Raw genomic sequence first — 24,205 nt, forward strand, 5'->3', positions numbered from 1 at the left:
GGGCCTTGTCGACGTCGTCGTGGTGGGAATGCGGCCGGGTTCGTGGTGGTGAGCTGCTGCTGCTGCGGCGGCGGTTCGTCCTCGGACCACCAGCTGCAAGCTACGGGGTGCCACAGCTCGACAGCCTGACCAATGGCGGCGGCCTCGAATCTCAGGCAATCAGTCGCCCAGGTTGGGCCAGGTCGGGCCACCCGTGGAGTGTCTCTTATCGTTTATCGGCGGGTGGCGCTAGCGCTTCACCGCCTAAAAGTTTCAGGACCCCACTTTCGGTTGCTTCGAGTGGCAGATTCGAGTTTTTCTGCAGCCTTCCCAGCCAGCAGCTTTTTTTTTCCTCTCCCACTGGCGGGTTCGCTTAAATACACAGCTCTCTGCACCGTCTCTCCTGCAGCCGTTTTCCGTCCTGCATCTTTCTCCCCCCCCAATCATTCTTTTCCCCCATCTGCAACTAGTCTTCGACTTCATTCACTATGGGCAAGGTTAAGCAAGCAAACGGCAAGGCCAGCAAGTCGGCCGACCCTCTCAGCGCGGTCAAGAGCGCCGGTGTCTCCAAGGCATCTGCCTCGCCTGTCGCCAAGTCCAAGAAGCTTGCCAAGGATGTCGCCACCAAGGCCGTGACCAAGTCCTCCAAGAAGGACAGCAAGAAGAGCAAGAAGGTCGAGTCCGACTCCGAGTCGTCTGACAGCTCCGACAGCGAGAGCGCCAGCGACGAGGAGATGGGCTCCGACAACGACTCTGACGACTCCGACTCTGACTCCGACTCGTCCGAGTCTGAGGAGGAGAAGAAGCCCGCCGCAAAGAAGGCCAAGGCTGCCCCCGCCACCAATGGCAAGGCCAAGAAGGCCGCCGAGTCTTCTGATGACTCCGACTCTTCCGAGTCTGAGGACGACAAGGAGGACAGCGACGACAGCAGTGACGACGATGAGGAGGAGGATGCCGTCAAGAAGGCCGAGCCCGCCGTCGCCAAGGGCAAGAAGGTCAAGGCTGACGTAAGTCCACTTAAGCGCTTGTCACATCTTCCGAGTAGCACCTGAGCTGACTTTATCCTCTCTAGTCTGACGACTCTGATGATGACTCCGAGGCCGATTCCGACGACTCGGACTCTTCTGACTCTGATGAGGAGGAAGAGGAAGAGAAGGCCGAGCCCTCCAAGAAGCGCAAGGCTGAGGATGAGGTCGCCACCCCTGCCAAGAAGACCAAGAGCGAGAACACCCAGGAGGACGGCGCCGTTACCCTGTTCGTCGGCAACCTCGGCTGGGGCATTGATGACGATGCTCTGTACAACGCCTTCAAGGACTGCGCCGGCCTCAACAGCGCCCGTGTCGTCACCGACAAGGACATGCAGCGATCCCGTGGCTTCGGCTACGTTGACTTTGACAGCCCCGAGAACTGCCAGGCTGCCTTCGAGGCCATGCAGGGCTTTGAGCTTGAGGGTCGTGGCATGAGACTGGACCCTTCCAAGCCCAAGCCTGCTGATGATGGCACCCCTCGCGACCGCGCTGCCAACCGCGCCCAGCAGCACGGTGACACTGTCAGCCCCGAGAGTGATACCCTTTTCGTCGGCAACCTGCCCTTCGAGGCTGATGAGGACGTCATCTCCGAGTTCTTCAGCGATGTCGCCGAGGTCAAGAGCTTGCGTCTTCCCACTGACCAGTATGTTGATCCGCATTCCTCGTTTCACAAGCCCCCATAACTAACTTCAGAACCTAGGGAATCTGGCAACCGCAAGGGCTTCGGTTACGTGACCTTCAACAGCGTTGAGGATGCCAAGACTGCCTTCGAGGCCAAGAACGGTGGTTACATTGGCGAGGGCCGTGGTGCTCGTGCCATCCGCCTGGACTTTGCTGCTCAGCGCCAACCTCGTGAGGGAGGCTTCGGTGGCGGTTTCGGCGGCGGCCGTGGAGGTGGCGGTCGCGGTGGTGGCCGTGGCGGCCGCGGAGGCTTTGGCGATCGCGGTGGCCGTGGAGGCTTCGGCCGTGGCGGTGGTGGTTTCGGCGGTCGCGGCGGTGGCCGTGGCGGCCCCCGTGGCGGAGGTGGTTTCGGTGGACGTGGTGGAGGAGGCTTCCAGGGGAAGAAGATCTCCTTTGACTGATTGCCGCACTAGAGGGTTTCTGAGGGCTCAGTGACACACAAACTGGTTGGCTATGTGGGTTGTCGGCTTCTTTCAAACTGGCTCTCCCCCCGGGAGTTGTCAGTTCCGAGGGCTAAGCTTCATCGTGAAGCTGTGATACACCTGTGGGCTTAATCGGAGGGCAACCTCCTCGTGGGTTCTGTGGGCTGATGGCTCTAGGGTGAAAGCAACATCTAGACGGGTTCTCCGCCTGGGCTTTCTACATCCTTCACGTACACACTTGATCTCGACGGCTCTTCCTATGAGGGTTCATCTGTGGGCTTTCTTTCAGTCGGTACGATTGGGACGAAGCTTCGTGCTCTGCAAAGCACCGCGAAGTGGACCAATCCCCGTGTGGGCTTTTGACGGCGTTCCGAGGGCTTTCCAAAAGTTTTATGTTTTTCATGGTCTCCAGACACATCGTTCCACACTCGTATATCATAGTAGCAGGTAATCGCTTATTTTCGGTGAGTATCAACGCACACCTTGTATAAAACTCGCAATTCCTCCCGCTTCCATAGATGGACACAGTCTTTACGAAATACGATCTTGTCGATGAACTGAATTGATACTCGCGTCTTCTTTTCTGTACCATGTGATATCTTTAAACATCTATCGCCACTTCCGCCAGGGCAGGAAGCGGCTGATGGTACACGATACCTTATTAGTCGCAATGCTTTTGAGGCGAGAGCTAAGATGCTCCTTCGCTGTCGTGGCCAGTATTCGCCTAATAGTATCTCCACAGCGATCAGAGTTGGCAGAGGCTTGCCACTTCGGGATACCCGAGTGAATTTCCACCAATGGCCATTCAAGCTTCTGTGGCGACTATACCTGATCTTGGCGTTTGCTCTTCCACAGTTACTCTCACTCCCTCTACTGGTGTCGAATTGTGGGATCTGTCGAAAAGCCAGAGTCATTTCTGACTCCCAGCATACCTGAATCGCACGGTACTAAGAAGCATTTTCGACCCGATAATTGGACTTCACCGTCGCACAGAGCCTCGCGATATTGATAGGCCGAGTTCTGACGGGCATGTAAGAAGGTCCTATCTAATCCCAGTATTTGCCAGACTAGCTTGACGTTCTCCGCATGGAGCTGTGGTGAAAGCAAGGGTTCTCCGCATTCTAACCTGGCATTTGCTGCCGTCTCTGCAGATCGTCGCAGTGATCTGATATTCCGGTCTTGGACTCTAGTGTTAATTCATCGCTAGGTACATGTCTGGAGATAGCACTACCATAGCGAACCAGAAAGATGACTACCGTATCCGTATATGGAATATAAGAAGGCACATGCGCCCGCTCAGCCTTGCCACGATGGTTTCACACGGTGTTTATGCCGGATTTCTGCGTTCCTTCTGGTCTAGAATACTTGAGTGAACGATGCGTCTCACGTCGACGTTGGGAGGCCTGCTCCTCCTTTCGTCCTCCATCACTGCGACATTGTTCGCAAATGAGTCGTCCGGGGCTCTCTTTATTGGAAACGACAGACTCGTGTCTGCCGTCAACAAATCAACGGGCGCTGTCGACTTCCTTAGCCTGGACGGCCAGGATCTGTTGGGATCGAAGAACTACGTCCCCAATACCCCTGGAGGCTCCTCAGGCAACGGACAGTCAGGCATAGGACCGTACCTGGACTGCTACTGCATACCCTCGGGCACATACACGCCTGGCGGTGTCAATGCAACCTACAAGCTGCTGCAGGGGTTAGATGGCACCGGCGTCGCCTGGGCAGGCATCGTGATGAGCGAACAATACCCCCCGACGGGTCAGCTTTTCGAGTCGTACTGGTTCCTGCGAGACGGCGAAACGGGCCTGCATACCTTCAGCCGGTTGGCGTACTACAACGAGACGACGCCATTCCTGCGCAATCTTCAGGAGTTCCGGACGCTGTTCCGGCCGAACACCCCTCTGTGGACGTACCTCGTCACGGACGCCGGTTTCCACGCCCCACTGCCCAGTCCGGACCCGGCCTCGGGCGACATCACCAACGCCACGACGGTCCAGGACGCCACCTGGTACATCGGGAACAGGACTGACGAGCCGTATGTGGAGCAGATGAGCGACTATTACACCAAGTACACGTTCCAGGCCGTGTGGCGGGACCACTCCGTGCACGGTATGTTTGCGGACGGCAGCCGGAGTAACGACAACTCGACCTTCGGTGCTTGGATGGTGATGAATACCAAGGATACATATTTTGGAGGACCGATACACTCTGATTTGGTAGTCGATGGGATCGTCTATAGTGGTAAGCAGGCGGACGGAAGAAGTCAGCCCGGGTCGATTACAATATGTGGACACTGACTTATTTGCCAGAGTATATTCCTCAAACTCTCGTCCTAGGAAAAGGGGCTCACCCCGGAGTGCCGGGCCATGACCCAAATCACATGATGCTTATAGAACGCAGATTACCTTGTGTCGAACCACCACGGCGACGGTACACCCAACATCACAGATGGCTTTGACCGAACGTTCGGTCCTTTCTACTTCCATTTCAACAGAGGTGCTGTGGGTGGATCATGGCCTGAATTGAGAGACGAGGCTCTACAATTGTAGGCAGCCACGTAGAGGCGCCTTGAAGATCACCCAGCTGATTTACATTGTGATAGTGCCTCACCATCATGGAGTGCGGACTTCTATGACGACATCAGTGAGTACGTGCCTGGCTACGTCCCAACGTCCGGACGAGGATCTTGGAAGGCACGAGTTCAGTTGCCCAAGGGCGCCAAGAATGCTATTGCGGTGCTGGCCCAGAACAAGGTCGACTTCCAGGACAACGTCGAGGATACCAAAGCGTATCAGTACTGGGCGAACATTGGCGCCTGCGGCGGCAAGGTTCAGATTGACCGCGTCAAGGCAGGCACGTACCGGCTGACCATCTACGCCGATGGCATCTTCGGCGACTATGTACAGGACGACGTCGTCGTCGTTGCAGGCGACACCACGGACTCGGGCACCGTAGTCTGGGAGCCGGAGGCTGCTGGCCGAGAGCTCTGGCGCATCGGCACGCCGGACAAGGCTGGCGGCGAGTGGAAGCACGGGTACGCGAGGGATGCGTCCCGGCCGCTCCAGCCCCCCGAGTACCGCATCTACTGGGGCGCGTACGACTACCTGGACGACTTCCCGGACGGGGTCCGGTTCCATGTCGGGCAGAGCCGCGAGGCCGAGGATTTCAACTATGTGCACTGGTCCGTCTTTGGCGGGCGGGCCAACTTTCACCGTCCGGTTCAGGAGGCCGGGCACGGCCAGATCAACAACTGGACCATCAGCTTCGATGCCGAGGCCCGGGATCTCGCCGGCGCCGCCACAGCGACCTTCACGGTGCAGCTGGCCGGGGCAAAGACGGCGGCTGGGAACACGGACGTGTACAACGCGACGCAGCCGTATAGCAACCTGCCATTTGTCGTCGTGGTGAACGGCAGGGAGCTGGAGCCGTGGATCATCCCGTGAGTCGGAGACCCCAGAGTCATGACGCCGAACCCCAAACTCGTGGCTTTTGCTAACCAGGGAGGTGCTGTTTCGTTCAGATACTACCACTCGTCGTCCTGCGCCACGCGGAGCGCCGTGACCTGCTACCAGGTGGCCAAGAAGTTCACATTTCCGACGCGCTACCTGGCGGCAGGGCCGAACGCGACCAACAAAATCGTGTTGAGTCTTCCGTTCAACGCAACGGACTATGAGAGTGCGTTGTTGCCCGGAAGTGTGTACGTCCAGTATGATGCGCTGAGGTTGGAAGTGCAATAGGGGCTAGAAAGGGGGTTGACTTTCGGGGACAACAGAACCTGGCCAATGAGTGGGAATGAAGGAATAATGAGCTTGATGAGTTAGTGGGTAATGTTCTGTGTCAAGGCGGGTGTGATACGTACTATTCGGCCGTTGATCGAAATTATGAGACCCTTCACGTCAACAGCCAGATTCTCTTGGCTAGCTAGGACCGGAATCGGGCGATCTGACTTTACTGTTGATGGTGTTCAACAAATTCTTCTCCTAGCGATCACACAGAATTTCCAGTCCCGTGGAATGCGAAGAATGCTGAATGCGGCGTTGCATGGATCAATGGATTGTCTCCAATAAGCCTGTCAAACTATTTGCAGACTGGCCGTTTTGCCAGTCTTTGATCAAAGAGATCCGTTTTCGACCGGCTACAGCAAGGACGCAGACTTGCAAACAGATGCCTGCAAGGCATTTGGTAAATCCTTGAGTTGCAAATCAGTCCTACAGTCTACCTTCTTTACTTCTTCCCAATGACACTTATCAAGCACCGCTAAATCTATCAACGCCTCCTGAATCGATTCAAACAGTTGACCATATCTCTTGCACTCTATCAGAATTCTCTGTGGTTTCAAAAAAATCTCCAACATGGCAGTTGCTGCGACTCATGGAGGTGCGACCGTGAAAATCGAGGACGATGAGACCATTTTAGAATACATAAGGCTGGACGAGATGGAGAGGGAGCTCGCAGAGATTTCGCGAGACACAGAGGAAGGTAGGAAGCGGTGGGAACGGAAGAAGAAACATATCAAGGCGCAGTCCGACTTGGTCTTGAGAAAGTACGACAAACTAATCGCCAAGGAGAAGGAGATGATGAAGGCAGATGAAGGGAAAAGGAAAAGAAAACATCAAAGTACCTAGGTCGTTAATCCTTGTGGCTGCAGACATACAACACAATGCCGGACGCAATGGACAGAAGCACTGTCATGAAGCAAACCGAGGCAGTATGATGCACCGTAGTGCAAACACCACCACGTGCATGGGAGCCCTGGAGTTAATTTGGTAAACCAAGAGATGACCAAGATCAAAGGCCCGAGAATTCAGAGACAGAAAAACACTTTTGCTTGCTTTTAGTGAAGAGAAAATGTTCGAATCGTGGTTATGCCTCCTAAGGGTTGGGCATCGACTTGTTGAAGGCCCCACAACAGTGCCACCACTATAGTGATGAGATCGTATCATGCGCGACCCAAATATAGACGATCTTCAGCTGCAGCTATGGCCTTCAATCCCTTGCAGTAGCTTCGGCGATTCTCGCAGTTTTTCTTGCTTTACAGCGATCCAGAGGATCAGTATGAAGGGGCTATCGGGCGACTCTCAACTCCTGTATCGGCGAGTTCTCTCCACAAAGAAAGCCAGTGAAAGCTAGGATATGGAGCCTGGAGGTATGGGGAGGATGGGCTCCTCCTACCTAGGTAACCTGTCATCAACGTTAGTGGCTGGGGCGCACGAGCGCACTGCCCTGGCGCCCTCATGATGCCACCGAATCAAGCGAGACAGGCGGATAGGTCATGTTCCGTAGCCTGTCACCCATCCCAAGGAATATGTATGCCTGGTCTGACGACACGGCGGACTAAAAGTCATCCACGTGAGCGCCCAGAGACAGCGCCTCACGACTTGAACCTACAGAAGATCAACAATCCATATGAGCAAATGCCGACATATTCATGCGTTAAGGTCAAACAAAACACCGGCAGCACGTCGACTGATTATCGTGCTTCGTGGATAAGATACAGAGGAACCCCGCTATCATTACCCCATACGTCGCAAGGTGTCCACCGATAATCAGCGCGTGGCACGCCTATCGAAGGGGTCCCTCGATACTGCCAAGGCGCCATCTCGCAGCACGCTAGGCCCGCCGTTGCATATCGTCATCGGGACGCCAGTCTTCGTCCGCCTGTTGCCGTCGCCAAAGTCGCTTTGCACACTCCGGACTGGGGACGTGTCACTCTTCACGAAGAGAGGCTTTATAGCAGGCTCGTAGACACAGCTGAGGAATCAAACTCCGCTTTCGCTCTACCACGAGCGAGCTGCTACTTTCGCTTGATATAGTCCGACTGCAGCGAAGCACGGCTTCGACCAGCTGGGACAAAGAACCAGCTGGAGTATTAGACGGGCAACGCTACAGCCCATACAAAGACGGGAGCACTTAAACGGCCAGCCACCCCCAAGCGCATACCTCCACTTCTGACCGGTGACCACATCTCACGTTCCTTGGAAACAGGCGGTCTATCGCCCACCTTCCTAGGATTTACTGGTGTCTCATGTTCGCTTCCAGTCTCTCCTGACAGAACCAGCTCATTTTAGACTCCTCCAAGTCCCGAGTCAAAGACGCACTCCATAACCGACTAGAACGTAAAGCAGCCCCCACGGCCGGCTGCGTAGATCAGCGGATCCCTGACCACTATCGCGGGGCTTTGTTGGGATACTGGCAGTCGGTGAAGCCCCATTGTCGACGGCAGCGCTACCACTTTGCGCCATTCTTTACCATCGTCTGGAGACTCTTATCCTGACGTTCGGGTCTCCCTATTTCCTTTTTGTCTTATCAGCATGCCATCTCCGAACGAAGCCAGCGGGCAGAACTGGCAGAACGGCAACATGACTTCGGGAGTGAACAACACCGCGGCGACTGCGAGGTCGGGCCCTTTGCCCCAGCGGCAACGAAACGATGGTCAGTCTAGCCAGCAGGACAACGAAGATGTCAGGCTCACGCCAGTAGAATCATGGGTCGAGGTATCGTCGCACCCATCATCATCGTCCGTCTCGTCCATCGGCGACGACATCGTCACCACCGGTTTGCGAGTCGGCTCGTCCGCTTACGCCCGAAGGCGCCGCTTACACCCACAATCGTATAACCACCTGCTGGCCCAACAGCAACAGCAGCAACTTGCTGCCCACGCAGCTGCGGGCGCAAGCAGTCAGGAGGAGTACGATGAAAGCGAGACCGACTCTGATCACGTCTTGACCTCGTCAACCGAGAACATCACATCGGTGCCCGGGCTGAGCCCAACGCCTCTGCGCAACGTCCATCCAGCACAGGACGACACGAGCGATGAGGAGGATGACGATGATGAGAATGCGACAGCGCTGGGCTCGCGCAGGCCTTCAGAGTCTTTTCGCCCTCAGCCAAACGCATTCTCCCACCCCCCATCCCACCTTCAGCACCGCCATTCCACCAGCTCTAGCATTCCCCAGCACCACCCCCGCCCGTCATTCGGTCGCGGTAGCAGCACCCGCGTGGACCGTCGCGCCCCCAGTTTCATGACCCCCAACTATCAAGCGGATAACGACGAAGCCCTGCGTGCCAGCCTGACCACCTTGCTCAGCTGTGCTGCGGCAGCAAGAGGCAGAAATAAGGATGGAGAGAAGCAGCTCGGGGAACGGACAAGTCCGAGCGGCGGTCAACCCATGAACCTGCGCCTCGTACCAGAGAGCGAGCTCCTGGAGACTGCACCGAGGCCCACCGCCCAGGGCCGGGTCTTGAGGGCCGACCCTACTCCATCGCCGCCTGCCCCGTCGCGCAGTACTGGACCAACAACCGAGAAGGCCAAGCGGCCCGCGACGCCCCCACCCACCAAGTCTCCGAGGGCGGCAAAGAAGAAGAGAACATCATCAGCCTCCGGAGTTGATGAGGCGCTCATTAGTCCCACGTTGCTAACGTGGGTCGTCAGCGCCGGCGTGGTGGTGCTGGTGAGCGTAGTCGGGTTTGGCGCAGGCTATGTGATCGGTCGAGAAGTCGGTCGACAAGAGGCCCTGGGTGGCCTGGGTGCTGCCAACACGAGCTCCCTGGCGGACGGGGGCAGCTGCGGCCGCGAAGCTATCAGGAGCAGCGGAGGTACACTCAGGCGCTTCCGATGGGGGAGTGGCATGGGGAAGACCGTTACGGCGTAAGACTCGCTTTCAGCGCTGTTCTTGTTGGGGCAGAGGGGAAGGGAAAGTCGAAGGATATACCTGGCCAAAGACGGAAACCGTCACTGCAGGCCACTGCATTTCTATTTAGGTTTGTTTTCCTGGCGTTTCGTCGGGAGGGGAGTCAACTCGAGTTACAGCATAGGCGCGAAAAGGCGTCGGTATGGGATCTGCAAAGCACACGATGATGATATGCGTTGATGAGATACGGGATGAGAAACGGGACCGCGACGATGAGGCCTGACGGATGTCTGGATGGTCTGGATGATCTGTCATGAGGAGTTGATGCAGCATTCATTTGAGGAGTTTACGTGCCAAGTTGCCGCTGGAGTAGTTTACACCTAATCGAATATATTGACATGCAGACGCGGAAACACATTTCCAAAGCCCATATCAGGTGTGGCATAAGATTTGCACCAGACAGTCTACGCTATGCTGTATATTGCTTCTATCGCTTATGTATCGAGCCGTCAACCTATGACACCCATCAAACAGTTTAGAAGCCGTCACAGATGCAAAGGACCCGAAACTTTGGTAAACTAAGGACCCAATGTATCAAAAGTAGGTGAGAAACTGATTAGGTTCCAGAGTAATCGTTTCTTGGCTTCTCTTACGTAGCTTCGCGCAAGTCTATAGATCTTCCATTAAACTAAAATCCCCCTACATCTAGGTCACCGCCTCAGAGAAGTTATCTCGCCCCTGATCACTACGTCGGTGCCAAGCATACATATGGAAAGAAGCGGCCACAAGTACTATACGCAATACTGCATGGCTCGAGTCGAGTATGGATGCAGTGGAGGAGGTTTGTGTTGATACCATCGTCAAGATTCCCCAGACTGAGCAGAGAGTTGTTCAGTCTTCGTAAGCGTAGAACGCAACCAGAACCAGCCCACGGAGAAGGGCTCCGCTGCAGTAGATACGTGCTGTTCCTTGGAGGCCCAAAATTGGGTGACCTGAGCGTTGTCACAGTGTCTTCTGGACAAAATTAGCCTTGAACCACTGAACCAGCTGGGAATATACGAGAAGCGAGCCCTTGGTTTTCGTCATATGTCTCTACACTCTATTGCCGTACAGTCTTCTTTTTCCGTTGTAACGTATGTTATTGTAATCTCATAGATTTATTTCTGCAGTCATCCGATCTTCAGTTAAACCAACAATGCAAATCATTCCTCTTCGGAATCCGGAATTCGGGCCGTTTAGTGTCCTCAATCCTTAATGTCTTGTCTTAGCAAGCCAAACATGACGTGATCCAATGCCATGCCATGTTTGTACACAGCCTTGCGCCTGACTCCTTCCTTGACAAAGCCAGCCTTCTCCAGGACCTTCATGCTCCCCTCGTTGCCTTCAACAACGCGGCCGTCCAGCCGGTGCAGATCCGAAAACGCGGTAAACGCCCATTTGCAGAAGGCGGAAACGGCGCTCGTCGCCAGGCCCTTGCCCCAATGGTCCATTGCGACCCAGTAGCCAAGCTCCCACGTGCGGTACTCGATGTCACTTCTATCGCCGCCGTCAGTACTATCGGTTCCAGAGGGCGGGGCCGCCGGTAGGTGCTTACCCAGGAACCAGGCCAATACCGCCGGCAAAAGTGCCGTCGGGCAGGCAGATGGCAAAGTTGACGTGAGGCTTGTGCTCCAACGAATGGTTGATCCAGAAGTTTGCGCTGTCGAGCGTATAGGGGTGCGGGAACCTATTGGTCATGTAGCGACTTATGTCCTCATGATTAGCCGCGGCAGACAGGGCTTCGGCGTCGGACCTGGCATAGGGGCGTATGAAACACTTGTCGGTTCTCACTACTGCGCTTGCCTGAGGTTGCTCAGCCATGGTTGCAATGCTGTGTTGGTGGGCAGTCTCTGGTACAAAAATCCGCAGGAAATGCTACCAATAACCTCTAAAGTAGATAATGTGTATACACCAGAGCGGAGCCCTCGAAGTCCAAAGCTATGGCCAGAAATGAGTGGGAGGACGAGATCGTGTTGTTCCAGAGGTATACAGTACCGTCGTCTATTTGTATGACAGCAAGCCGCCGCTGTGTCACCGACTCCACCCACTCAGACCAGTCACAATCCGTCGAGTAGCAAGCCCGCGTCGGAGGGCAAGCCTTGCTCAAAATCTACATCTTCGGCTCAACACCGAAGCCGAGGGGAGTCACAGAACAAGTGGTAACATCAATTCAAAAGAAGTCTCAGCCGATTGCGGTGGGGCTTATTCTTAATGGCAGTCAATTTGTATCATTTCCATGAGGAGCAAGCAGCTCTTGCATACAAGCTCGAAACACTCAGTCACAGATTGTTGTCATGTTAGTCACAGGAGCTAAGCAGTACCGGGCCTCGCTACGTCCAATGATGGAAATCAGTAAACTGTTCACTACTGTACGTAGTATAAAGTACTTACCTACCTAACTGGTCAGTACATAACTGACTGTAGTCTTGAGACGGGACCGCGACAGAGTAAGGCAGCCGGGTAGGGAAAAACGAGCGACCGGCGCTGACGAATTCTAGATGGACGCCAAGGCCAAGCTTGGAAGGCTCCGGCATTAGCGCCAGGGTCCCTGGATTGAGAATTGAAGCGTGTCCTTTCGCAGCCGTGCGTCTTGGAGGTGAATTGATTGATTATCTCGACGACACTCCAGCAGCCGACTCGATTATTCCCAGGCCAGCGAGTCCAATGCAGCTATCACGGGGCTTGTGAAGTTGCCGCTGCACCCTCCTCCCTTTCACTCCCTACGAATTCGCTTCTCCGTTCCGTTTTCCCCATTGCTTTTGACGCCCTCGGCCTACCTAGCCTCGCGCAAACCGCCGCTGCCAGGCCGTGTGTGCAGCGATTCCCACCATGCCTCCCAAATCACGATTCACAAGGCTTGATGCCTTTACCAAGACTGTCGAGGACGCCAGAATACGGACCACTTCTGGCGGTATTGTCACCATCGTCTCTCTGATCGTCGTACTATGGCTTGCATGGGGAGAATGGGCCGACTACCGGAGAATCGTCATCCACCCGGAGCTCATAGTCGACAAAGGGCGAGGTATGTGATAAGAAGTGGCGGTCACACTGGCGCTGGCAGAAGGCTGACACAACCATTGCAGGAGAGCGCATGGAAATCCACATGAACATTACCTTCCCCAAGCTCCCCTGCGAGCTTCTTACCCTGGACGTCATGGACGTGTCCGGTGAACAGCAACATGGTGTCATGCACGGAGTGAACAAAGTCAGACTTCAGCCTGCCTCTCAAGGCGGCGGCGTCATCGATATGAAAGCTCTGGCGCTGTAAGTTTGGAGGAGCGCCTGCGCCCTGGCACAGGTCATACTAACTCGGGCATACAGTCACGCCGATGATGAAGCTGCGACCCATCTCGATCCCGAATACTGTGGAAGCTGCTACAGTGCGCCGGCTCCCTCCACTGCCGTGAAGCCTGGATGCTGTCAGACCTGTGACGAAGTCCGAGAAGCCTATGCCCAAGTGTCGTGGGCTTTCGGAAGAGGCGAGGAGGTTGAGCAGTGCCAGCGCGAGCACTACGCCGAGAAGTTGGATGAGCAAAGACAGGAAGGCTGCCGTGTCGAAGGTGGTCTGCGCGTCAACAAGGTCGTTGGAAACTTCCACTTCGCCCCTGGCCGAAGTTTCAGCAACGGCAACATGCACGTCCACGACCTCAAGAACTACTGGGAGAGCCCCGTCAAGCACTCCTTCGAGCACACCGTTCACCAACTGCGGTTTGGCCCGCAGCTTCCCGAAGACCTGGCAACCAAGAGCTCCAAAAACACGCCGTGGACTAACCACCACCTGAACCCCCTCGACGACGTAAAGCAGTCCACCGATGACCCCAACTTCAACTTCATGTACTTCGTCAAGATCGTCCCGACCTCGTACCTGCCTTTGGGCTGGAAGCACAGCGGGTCAAACCGCAACCTGGACGACAGCGCCTGGATTGGAAGCTACGGACAATCGTACGACGGCAGTGTCGAGACTCACCAATATTCAGTCACGAGCCACAAGCGAAGCTTATCGGGTGGTGACGATGCTGCTGAGGGCCACAAAGAAAGACTCCACGCCCGTGGTGGTATCCCTGGTGTTTTCTTCTCCTATGTAAGTGTCACAGTCCGGTAATAGCCTGCATTGCCCTTTACTCACACTGCCTTAGGATATCTCCCCGATGAAGGTCGTCAACCGTGAGGAGCGTGCCAAGACCTTTACTGCTTTCTTGACAGGCCTCTGCGCTGTTCTGGGCGGTACGTTGACCGTCGCAGCAGCGGTTGACCGCGGAGTCTTTGAGGGTGCTACAAGGTTAAAGAAGCTTCGCTCGAAGGATCTATAGACGAGCTGCGAGCGTGGGGCTGTGGATAGTGAGGTGAACTAGAATCAACAGTTTGTCGACCAAAGTTGCATGGGAAGTGGAGTTCCGGCTAGCCTTTTTGGAAATATCAGTGTGTTTTACGCAGTCCTGTACTATGTGAATCTGGGTCTGGCCATCTCGTTTATTCATGCCTCTCAAGCGCAAAGAGATTTCCGAGTTGGGTTCTAGAAAAACTCCGGGGAGAGCTACGCGCAACTCCACCCGTTCAGCACCGGCGCCTGCACTAGCATTAGTCGGTGCTATTCTAAGAATTGGCTCCATACGATACGATGGGTTTTGAGAATGGTGGTCGCCACGGCTCGGAGTGGTCGTCCTATCAATATTTGAGACGAGCACCCGACGAGATAGCCTGGTACACCTGATGTGCAGAGGGCTCGAGCGGAGGCCGCCAGGTCAGTTTATAGATACCCAAGGTCTTAAATCTTGAAACATGTCATATGTGTGTGGATGGAAAACATCAGACGAACTATAGTTCTCAAAGCCATTGAAGGCACTTCAAGATGCTAAAAATCCGGTCACGCCACGCACATTGTGCCGTTTTCGGGATAAGGAGCATAACGACCAACGTGTTTGTGTGTTAGTGCTGGGTTAGTTTCTAGTGGCGCAACCTCGTTTACATATCAACATAATAGTCGCCCTGTTATACGAGCAATTTCCCTCTGGTAAGCCACCGGAGCTGGGCTGTCATTGTGTTTTGTTCTTTTCCCTCTTTGGGCAGGGTTCTCCACGATTCCCGATTCCGGTCGTGGGACGCAGGGTTCCCGTCTGTAAGAAGACGCTACTACAGTACAGGTCAACCTGACTTTCTGCGCCGTCCCTTGCATAAGGTTAAACAGCCACCAGGTATGCTTCTGTTTTTCTTTGTCTTTGCCTGTCGTCTCATTCATGCAAAGGTGGTGACCGTGATGTAGAAGCAGGTTTTGCAGAAAGGGCTCATACACGGCGAGCATGAGGAAAGAACTCTAGGATGGCGGCAAGAAGTGCCGGCAGGATCGCGATGGATCGCCGAGATGCTGTCATCACTCCATCTGCCCGTTCGCATACTGGTACCACCAGCTACAGTATACGAGGCTTGCGCGCGCTGCCATATGCTGTTCGAAGCCGTGCGCCTGGCCGGCCGGCCGGCTACCCACAGAACCAGCGGAGGTCTCGGGAGTCGTCATGGGATCTGCACCAGCTAGATAGCATCGTGGGTGAGGATCGTGATGAATCGAATTGTTGCGAGCACGCACGAGAAGCATCCCGTCGATGATTTCTTAGGAACTCAGTCCGCCCAGTGAACACTGTGCAGCAAAAGTGCATGGGGCCGGCCCAGGAGGACCCCTGCTGAAAGCTCATGCACAAGGCGCGCTTCACAATTTTCGAGAGCTGCCAGCCCTTGCTGTTTTCAGGGCGTCGGCCGGCCATGGCTGCTGTCTCCCCCGCAGAATGCGACAGGACCTTGGAGCACCAAGTTACCTTGCAATACACAGTAAAGTACCCAGGTACGCAGAAGGGCAATTTCGTTTCCTTCATGGTGCCTTGCCTGCCAGAAAGCCGGGCCATCGTGCCTTGGAAACACATGGCCGTTGAGTTTCAGAGCCTGGACAGGGTCCGCCCCGTGGGCCAGATGCCGCGTGCCCGTTCGGCGGAGAGGGGCGCCTTGCTACAGCCCAGAGATTCCACGGTGGGTTCGAATGTTTCTTCCCAGGGCTCGGTGCTGTGAGTGCTCTGCATCAGAAACACGAGCGGCCATGCAGCATTCAGCGGCAGTGTCACATGATCCGCAGCTGCGCAGAGTTAGGGGTGCATCTTGGGGCTAACAACCCATTAGCAATGCTCGTGATCAGGTCAGACGGAGACTATTCGAGGCTACTGTGCTATGGCATGCACTACCCAGATACGGCGCCGTACATGGCAGTACTATGTACTACTGCTCTCTGCAAGGTCGCGTCTGGCTTACGTACCCCATACTTTTGCCTCATCTCGCCAAACACGGCCCCCGTTGGACGATTGCTGGCCACGAGCCGGCCTGCGGACTGTCTGCGACCCCCTGGCTGGCCGGCCGGGCCCTGGCAGAGGGCCACTTTTGCTCGCGTCAGGGTCTTGTCGATGGTTTGGGCATGGCGCCGCGGTACAAGCTACCTCTCGCCTCTGAGCCAATTTCCAGTTCCCGTGTCCAATGGCACTATAAGCCGCTGGACGGGGAAATTTGTTAGCAGAAAACCTTAGGGTAGTATGGGGGACTCTGGCCGACTGTGGAAACTGCCTCCTAGTCAGGTCCCTAGCTGGACGGTGGGCAGGCTTGCGAGCGGCGATGGGGCATCAAGCCTTGAATTGCGTTGCATGCATTCATCAATGGTCAATTGGTACCGCGAACATGGCCAAGAAATCGCCGGTGGGCCCATGAGACGGGACTGATCAGCATGCTGTTTTGTCTGGACCTTGGCCATTTTCTCCCTCCTCCCGACTCCCGATACAAGTGGCTCCCCTATCCATCCTTTGGCTTCTTGTACGGCGAGCGCGGCGATTGCTTCATTCACCTCTCGTTGGCCAGCGGCTTGCTTTGTCCGCCCTTCTCGGCTTCTTCATCATATGCGGTTGTTGAGACAAGCCAGTGACAGAAAGCGCAGCGGCTCTTGGTCATTTCTTATTGCTCGGTTCTCAGGCCGCGAAGACGCACTGGTGATTGACTTAGCTCAATCGTCCACTCTCTGTCTCTCTCCTCCTGCATTGCATACAATAACTACCGTAGCTGCTTGCAGCACCGCCCCCGAACCATCTCCAGATACTGGGCAGCCTCCGCATTTCTATTCTACCTAGCAATTGCGCACTTGGAAAAACCCAGACCTTGTCGTCTCGGCCACCCCCTTTCGCGATCTGGATCTGGGTGCAAAGACATCGCCTGTACTATTTCATTACTTGATCAGCCCTCTCGGTCTCAGCAAATCACGACCTCGGGACCGGCTTTGACGACCGCCAGGACGGACAGCCCAAAATAGCGGACAGGCGGGAGCTTCAGCCACTGGTCCCAGAATCCCACAGGCGACCTGCAACCTTGGAAACCCTGCACTCGCCATCGATCCTGCATTTCTTGCTTTTTGCCCGCTTCCTGAGCGCATTCAGGGACCAACCGCCTCCTACAGGTCTGACTTCATACTTCATGCGCCCCGGTCAATCCGCCACATCCTGCATTCTTTGCTCCATCGTCACCGGCGGCCACCTGACCCAAGCGGGAGACCACTCGCTATCCCACAGCATATCATAGCCAGTCCATTTATGGGGGTACGAGAACAAACTTCACGGCGAAGCCCAAATCGACGCCTCAGAGTCCCTCCAACACTGACCGACGGCACAACCCGCATGCGACACACCTAACCGCGAAACTTACGAAAGGACCCTGGAATTTCAATTGACTTTCCCATCCGCCGTCGACGTCGACTCGCGATCGCCCCTCACTGCCTGCACGCAGCGCACCTGGACTAGACTGGGCTAGACGGTCAAGCGGATACCTCTGCCAGCTCCGCTGCGATTGTCGACGCCAAACATACTCACCATGGCTACCAGGCCAACTTTCATCGACCTGAGGTCGGATTCACAGGCGTCGGTCGCTACTACCAGCTCGCGTCCGCTCCGATCACCGAGGTTGCATGTCGCAGGAGAAGTCCCTCCTACCCTTTCACCGCTGGATGCATTCGCTGCGCAAAGTCGGCTCCTTGCGAAGCAGCTGGAGGAGAGCCAGAAGAATGGTCGTCGAATGAGTCGCCTGCCGCCCCTGACGATGGAGAGCCCCCTCGTCGTTCAGGGTCGCTCCGAGTACTTTCGCTCCCTGTCCTTCGATGCCACCGAGGATCAAGATGGCATCCCCGAGGAGAACACAGGGTTCGGCCAGACCACTGAGGTGGAAGAGCCCACAGAGCGCCCCGTGTCGATGCACCCGCGAATGAGCCGGATCCCTCCTACACCCGACCAGTCGGTACCGATGCCGATCAACCCATTTACCGATCGGGGGCGCATACTCGACCGCCTAGAAGAAACCGACGCGGACGGGTCCTATGGTGCAAGGAGGGAGCAGTCGCCCGGCGACTTGGAGGACATGACTGAGAGGGCGACGGAACGTAAGTCAATGGACCGAGATCCCAACCCGAGAGAACCAGGGTCGCAAAGTGCAAACCTGCCCGTGTCCATACCGCCCTCGCCAGAAAAGCTCACCCGCCAAATTTCACACGATTCCGGTCTTGCGCCTCCGCGATCCATGTTTCCGAAACGCTCCTCGAGCATCATGTCCCAGCCTGTCGAGTATAATCACGACGATAGTCTCAGTGCTTCGTTCCACTCGCAACCGCCTCCGCGAAAGCTGTCTAGCAGCAGTGGGTTCGGAACAGCGCTCGCATCCCCTGCTCTTGGAGGCAGCCACCCCTATCAGAGATCACCTTCGATCAGCTCCGTTGCCTCGCTGCCACGACCTTCGTTCAACTTCTCGAGACCACTGAGTAGGGCAGGGACACCTGGTCTCGACACCCCTTCGCGGCAAGCGTCATCAGATAGCCACCCATCTTTCGTGTTTGCCGATGACACTGCGCATACCCCAATTAGCATGCACAGCGAAGCTTTCACGGATGATGATAGTACTAAGGGTGCTCCTTCCTACATTTACTCGAAATATTCTCTGCCGAGAGGCAAACCCCTGCAGCGGAATTCGCTAATATTCAACCCTGAAGATATCTCTTCATTTTCGTGGGACCAGTCCATGGTGCCACCAAGCAATGTCCAGCCATTTGCTAAAGGACAGGCGCCGCCTTCACCGCCCTCAAGACCAACCAGCTCTTCGTCTCAGCACTTAGACAGGCCTTCAACGAACGATCCTCTCCTGGCTCGACCGTCTTTGGAGAGGAGTAAACTGTCAACTGAAATGTCGGCAAACAGGGTGCCTTCCCCAGATCCAAGCCGGCCATCGACCGGGGATGCAAGGCCATCAGAGGATGTGCCTAGAGGGCGGCCTTTGACGTCGCCACTGCATGATCAGGCTCGAGGGCGCACGCCAGCGTCTGTTTCTACATCCGATTCTGCTAGCACCATCAAGCCCACAAAGTCACTCGCACCGACCGCGGCTGAGATGAGTGCCGAAGAACACCTAGATAAGGGTATTAAATGCCACGAGGAGGGGTCCGTGAAGGAGTCGACATATCACCTACGCCTAGCTGCAAAGGGAGGCTCTCCAACAGGCATGCTCTTGTATGCCTTGGCGTGTCGACACGGTTGGGGCATGCGGCCTAACCAGAAGGAAGGCGTCGAGTGGCTACGAAAAGCCGCAGACGGCGCAAGTCTGGAAATCGCGGAGGACGAAGACCAAGTCAAGGGGGGCAAGACAGTGGATTATCACGAGCGGAAAACTCGCAAAGCGCAGTTCGCCCTGGCCATCTATGAGCTGGGTGTCAGCCACATGAACGGCTGGGGTATTGAGCAAGACAGGGCCCTCGCATTACGGTGTTTTGAAATCGCTGGCAGTAAGTTGTCTCCAAGGGTGAAATCATCGACTACATGGCTTACAGAACACAGATTGGGGCGATGTTGATGCTCTAGCTGAGGCAGGTTTCTGCTACGCTCAGGGTGTCGGGTGCAAGAAGGACTTGAAAAAGAGTGCCAAGTTCTACCGTATGGCCGAGGCCAAAGGGATGAGCATGCCCGGCAATAGTTGGTAAGTTTTAGTCGCAGGGAGCTTGAGCTTCGAAGACTATGCGCTGACTCGACTCCAGGATCCACAAGCCAAAGTACGCAGACGATGCGAGCAGCATCAAATCGAAGAAAGCTCGCAGCAAGTCCAGAGGACGCGGCATTTTCGGCAAGAAGCACAAGGAGGCCAAAGAGGCCGAGTGAGAATCTGAATCGCCACACGTCGATTCTATTTATGACTACGAAACTGGGTGTTTGGTGTTCCGGGTGATTGTAAAGTGAGGACACATTCCCGCACCATGTCTTCTGGAAGCATTGGGAAAGCAATACCTTCAAGCACGATGTCCATACTCCAACGACGTCAGCGGACCGCGCCGTGGATATCTGTATCTGAAGACGACGAACAATATCAAACTTGGGGCACTGAACGGTCATGTTGGGGCATTTGAGACAGAAGAGATATTTGGGCCCAAATTCTACGCTCATGCGAGCAACGGGTTCATAATAACCCAGCCCCCTATTCCGTGTTCGGGTTCAGAAGTCGTCCATGTATATAGCCAGAACTGTCCCGCCAATGGTCTAGGGGTTGCATTGAAGATGGGGACTGTGCGTACCTTAAGTGGACATGCCCAACAGTGGTATCTTCCAGCGGGATTCAACTTTAATTCCAAAACAGTTAAACAATATGGACGAAGAAAACCTACGCTTGTGACAGAAAGACAGGGGCTGCTAGATGAACCTGCAGTACAAACTACGATATGGGAAACCCGATATGGTCTTTCACTATCGGAGCAGCTCATGCTATGCATCCCTACTTAACTGCCGCTGACAAAGCCCATCATTGCAAATATAACCGCCTTCGAATCAAGCGTGACTTCGCTGTCCGGCATAACTCAACGTCAACCCTTTGTCCTTAAACCTCGTCACCCATTAGTCGCTGTGATCCGAGCCCTTCTACCTGCAAATGATCACAGCACCATCCGTTTACATGCTCGTGTGAAGCTTAAGCGCGGGCGGAAGGCGGCTTCCAGCCAGGGTCGCACATAGGTCCGCATTCGCTCTGGTTGCCCTGCGTGCTGAAACAACCAAGGCGGCCGTCGTGGTTCCAGAGGGCCTGGTCTACATTTTGAGGGAACGGTCAGGACCTGGTTTCAACAGCAAAGGTCCACGGCCGAGTGAGGCGTGAAATGGGTCAAGGGGAGGGGGACTTGGAAACCGGTCACTCTGCCGCAGAGCGAGGGCATTCTTGAACGTGTGACGAGCACAGGAATGAGAGTGAAACAAGACGTACTTAGGTCGACGTTGGAGGTCACCAGGTTGTTCTTGGTGTCGAAGCAGTTGCAGTGGAAGTTGAAGCTGTCGTGCATGCCCTTGAAGGTGCAGTCGCGGCACGACGTCGAGTAGCCCGGGCTGCGCACCCGGCGAGGTTAGCCGAGGTGTCAACCGAACATCGGGGGGTGGCATATCTGGTGTTTCTTACAATTTGTTGGCGACCGAGTCGTAGAGGGCCAGCTGGCCACCGTTGTTGACGACGCAGTTGTTCAGATCGTGCCCTGCGCGCTCCCCCGGGTGACGGGGGAAAAGGAGGTCAGAACAAGAAGGCCAAGACAAACTAACTCAATTCATCGCCCTGCTCGGCTTGCTCCCCCTCGAGCTGGTCCCTGTCTTTCCTTGTACCCTTTGGGCCGCTTGGCCAGGTGGGACAGCACGAGCACGGGCAGCGAGCACAGGTGGAGGAGGCTCTTACAGGTCCACTTGTAGCCAAAGTGTACCCAGTCGTTGTCGTTGCAGTACATGCCCAGGAAGTGGTCGGTCAGGTTGGCCGAGCGCCAGGTGCAGTTGCCGACGAAGCCCTGGGCCGAGACGAGGCCTAGAAGCGCGAGGCCGAGGGTCAGGATGCTGCTGAGGAGCTTCATCGTGAACGGGGTGAGAGCACAGAATGGATGGACTGCGATCCAAGATGGGGTTGGTGATGTTCCGGGACGGCTGCCTCGTGCTTGGCTGTGATGATGCGGACTTGCTGGGTAGGAAGACAGGAAGCTCGATGGCTGGATGTATGATGAGGGGCAGAGAAGGTGATTGATGGGTGACTGCGGAATATTAATACACTCCGAATGGCGTGGTTGCCTTGTTTCGGACGAGACGGTGCGTTTGGAAAGCTCCTGGGTGAATGTTGCAAAACACTGGAGCTATCGCTTCTAAGATTACTGCTGAACGACAACAATTCAGTCCTTGCTCGGCACTGGCAGAACATTAGGAGAGAGGGACTGGTGAACTACGTGTGAAATTTTGCGTCTAGAGAATGATTGTTCACGTACAGAAGTGTGAGGTCCCTGGTTCTGCTTTCGGTCTGATATTGTGTTGTCAGGTTATTCCGATTTGCATTCACAAAGCTTCCCGCTAGCCTACGACCACTGAGGAGTTCGTTGGGGAAGCTTGGTTGTATAGATCGTTGATATACCAAGTACATGCCTTCAATGACCTAGAGGCACACATAATCACGTTGCATTGGGCTACTGGACCTTCTGCTTAGGGCGAGTCACGAAAAGAAAACGACTGCAAGGAGCATACCGTGACGGGGGAAGAAGAAATCAATTTTATTGCGCCTGTAAGTAATTATGGGTAGTCCTTAAATCCAGCCGACGGCCCGTCCCTGTTCAACAAGTACGAGAACCTATCTTGCTGGGCCAATAAAATTTTAGGCACGTCCTTGTTGCCGTCGATCCTCTTGTAATACTCCCCTTCCCGTTCCCAGATATCCTCACCATCTCTGACATGCTGAGCAATGCGGTCTCGGTCGCGGAATAACTCGTGGTTCATCCACTGGTGCGAGAACGAAGACATCTTGGTGAGCAGCTCCTCAATCGTCGAGAAACAGGATGAACAGTGCCAGCCAGCGTCGTAGAGGTCTCCCGTTTCCAGCTTGATCAGAGGCTGAAAGCCTCCGTCGGAATTTCGAAGGTTGACGGGTAGAATGGTCCGCCATCCCTGGTAGTACGTTGCCTGGGGGTGAGCCCACTGCTCGCCCACATGCAAGAATTGGAAGCTGTAATAGTAGAAATGACTCCTGAGGTTGAGTCTTCGGGGGAAATCGCATGCCTTGAGCAAAACAATGGTCTCGGGACGGATGATTTCGTCGACGTCAGCCACGATGATGACATCCCCATTCACTGGCGCTCGAGCATCCTTCAGTCGCGGCAAGACTTGATCGTACATGGCATTTCTTTGCAGATCCTCCCAGGCCCATGCTGGGTTGTCCCGATCAGAATGGAAGCCATCTGGAATTTCGAGCTGGTGGTAGATGATTTTGTCGCGATAGGCAGCAAACTTATCCAAATTATCCTTGATGACAAGTGGCTTGTCGAGGTTGGTGAATGTCTTTGGAGACTCGACAATGACAAAATAGTCAACAACTTCGTAAGTCGTATTCAGCCGGATCTCAAGCCAGTCCAACTCCGTATTCACCATGAGCAGGTCATACACGCGTCTCCCATTGCCCTTGAATGGCTTCCACCCATGTTGCTGGCAAAGAGCTTGCCGGGCCGCGGTCTGGCTGATATCAAGATGAGAATCGAAAGACAGCACCCTGTGTTCTGACCGATCGGTCCAACTGGGGTTCAGCCAGATCAGAAGCAGTACCGTGAAGCCCAAGACAAGCCCGACTCTGAGGGCGCCGCCCCTTTTGCTGAGGCGCATCTGAGACCCTTTAAACCTTAAGCGAGGAAAGAAAGTTCAATCGGCCGAACCTGGTAAGCGCATGTTCGCATCGATCGCGGCAGAAAGAGTTGGCGATAATGTAAATGAATGAATGAATGAATGAATGTTAATCAAGAAGCCTAGCAGCTCATAGGAGTTCTCTCCGTACCATCGTGAACCGCGGATCTGATGGATGTCAAAGTCAGCAATCGCTGTGTCGCTCAGACACGACTTGCCCAAAGATTCAAACGGGAATTGGCCTTTGGCACGTTGAGGCCGAAACGGGCTAGCGTCCCATTCAGGGGGCTTTTGCTAACGAATACGGGGAAAGTAAAGCACAGGCCAGTAGCGATTGCGGCGCTCGGCTTTGAGCCGAGATGGACATAATTAGGCCATCTGCAGTACTGTACCAAAATCTAAGCAAACAGCTCGACCTTTGCGGTTGCAGAGCCGCGCGGTACATGAGACCGCAATACACCGGGAAATACACTCTGAACGCCACAATTTTCAAAGAAAAGGAAGAAGAGGATGCTACCGTATCAGGCCAGCGTCGCTCTTAGGCGTGCAAGAGCTGGCTTCTCACTGCCAAAATGCCCCTCACCGGGATCACAGCCAATGAAATTGGGGCTCGCGGGCCGGCCCTTGGCTCTCTCCGATATGCAACGCCGTGGAATACCGAGAGTAGCAGCTATATCAACGGCCCCAAAACGTTACACAGCACAGAC

The 24,205-nt window shown here is 55.1% G+C and overlaps 9 protein-coding genes across 9 annotated transcripts; 6 read left to right on the forward strand and 3 right to left on the reverse strand.

The window, feature by feature from the left end:
* Positions 1 to 467: 467 nt before the first annotated feature.
* Positions 468 to 2,089, forward strand: JN550_010295 (uncharacterized protein; the record flags this gene model as incomplete). The annotated part of the gene is made up of 3 exons (XM_049308533.1): positions 468 to 986; positions 1,052 to 1,650; positions 1,708 to 2,089. The coding sequence occupies 3 exons, from the start codon at positions 468 to 470 to the stop codon at positions 2,087 to 2,089; spliced, it is 1,500 nt and encodes a 499-aa protein (XP_049167724.1).
* Positions 2,090 to 3,486: 1,397 nt separating this feature from the next.
* Positions 3,487 to 5,850, forward strand: JN550_010296 (uncharacterized protein; the record flags this gene model as incomplete). Its single annotated transcript, XM_049308534.1, has 4 exons — positions 3,487 to 4,354; positions 4,514 to 4,658; positions 4,716 to 5,552; positions 5,634 to 5,850. 4 exons carry the CDS (start codon positions 3,487 to 3,489, stop codon positions 5,848 to 5,850), a joined length of 2,067 nt encoding a protein of 688 aa, XP_049167725.1.
* A 2,574-nt stretch (positions 5,851 to 8,424) lies between these two features.
* On the forward strand, positions 8,425 to 9,765 carry JN550_010297 (uncharacterized protein; the record flags this gene model as incomplete). Its single annotated transcript, XM_049308536.1, has 1 exon — positions 8,425 to 9,765. One exon carries the CDS (start codon positions 8,425 to 8,427, stop codon positions 9,763 to 9,765), a length of 1,341 nt encoding a protein of 446 aa, XP_049167726.1.
* A 1,223-nt stretch (positions 9,766 to 10,988) lies between these two features.
* Positions 10,989 to 11,604, reverse strand: JN550_010298 (uncharacterized protein; the record flags this gene model as incomplete). Its single annotated transcript, XM_049308537.1, has 2 exons — positions 10,989 to 11,280; positions 11,339 to 11,604. 2 exons carry the CDS (start codon positions 11,602 to 11,604, stop codon positions 10,989 to 10,991), a joined length of 558 nt encoding a protein of 185 aa, XP_049167727.1.
* Positions 11,605 to 12,612: 1,008 nt separating this feature from the next.
* Positions 12,613 to 14,093, forward strand: JN550_010299 (uncharacterized protein; the record flags this gene model as incomplete). Its single annotated transcript, XM_049308538.1, has 4 exons — positions 12,613 to 12,805; positions 12,867 to 13,047; positions 13,105 to 13,864; positions 13,920 to 14,093. 4 exons carry the CDS (start codon positions 12,613 to 12,615, stop codon positions 14,091 to 14,093), a joined length of 1,308 nt encoding a protein of 435 aa, XP_049167728.1.
* Positions 14,094 to 15,129: 1,036 nt separating this feature from the next.
* JN550_010300 (uncharacterized protein) lies at positions 15,130 to 16,330 on the forward strand (the record flags this gene model as incomplete). Its single annotated transcript, XM_049308539.1, has 3 exons — positions 15,130 to 15,325; positions 15,524 to 15,833; positions 15,946 to 16,330. 3 exons carry the CDS (start codon positions 15,130 to 15,132, stop codon positions 16,328 to 16,330), a joined length of 891 nt encoding a protein of 296 aa, XP_049167729.1.
* Positions 16,331 to 17,667: 1,337 nt separating this feature from the next.
* Positions 17,668 to 19,988, forward strand: JN550_010301 (uncharacterized protein; the record flags this gene model as incomplete). Its single annotated transcript, XM_049308540.1, has 3 exons — positions 17,668 to 19,618; positions 19,671 to 19,809; positions 19,868 to 19,988. 3 exons carry the CDS (start codon positions 17,668 to 17,670, stop codon positions 19,986 to 19,988), a joined length of 2,211 nt encoding a protein of 736 aa, XP_049167730.1.
* Positions 19,989 to 20,787: 799 nt separating this feature from the next.
* JN550_010302 (uncharacterized protein) lies at positions 20,788 to 21,700 on the reverse strand (the record flags this gene model as incomplete). Its single annotated transcript, XM_049308541.1, has 4 exons — positions 20,788 to 20,903; positions 21,076 to 21,194; positions 21,265 to 21,337; positions 21,532 to 21,700. The coding sequence occupies 4 exons, from the start codon at positions 21,698 to 21,700 to the stop codon at positions 20,788 to 20,790; spliced, it is 477 nt and encodes a 158-aa protein (XP_049167731.1).
* A 700-nt stretch (positions 21,701 to 22,400) lies between these two features.
* Positions 22,401 to 23,480, reverse strand: JN550_010303 (uncharacterized protein; the record flags this gene model as incomplete). The annotated part of the gene is made up of 1 exon (XM_049308542.1): positions 22,401 to 23,480. The coding sequence occupies one exon, from the start codon at positions 23,478 to 23,480 to the stop codon at positions 22,401 to 22,403; it is 1,080 nt and encodes a 359-aa protein (XP_049167732.1).
* Between the last annotated feature and the right edge of the window lie 725 nt (positions 23,481 to 24,205).

Source organism: Neoarthrinium moseri (genome assembly GCF_022829205.1).
Source record: "Neoarthrinium moseri strain CBS 164.80 chromosome Unknown scaffold52_Wmoseri_CBS_16480, whole genome shotgun sequence".
Taxonomy (NCBI): domain Eukaryota; kingdom Fungi; phylum Ascomycota; class Sordariomycetes; order Amphisphaeriales; family Apiosporaceae; genus Neoarthrinium; species Neoarthrinium moseri.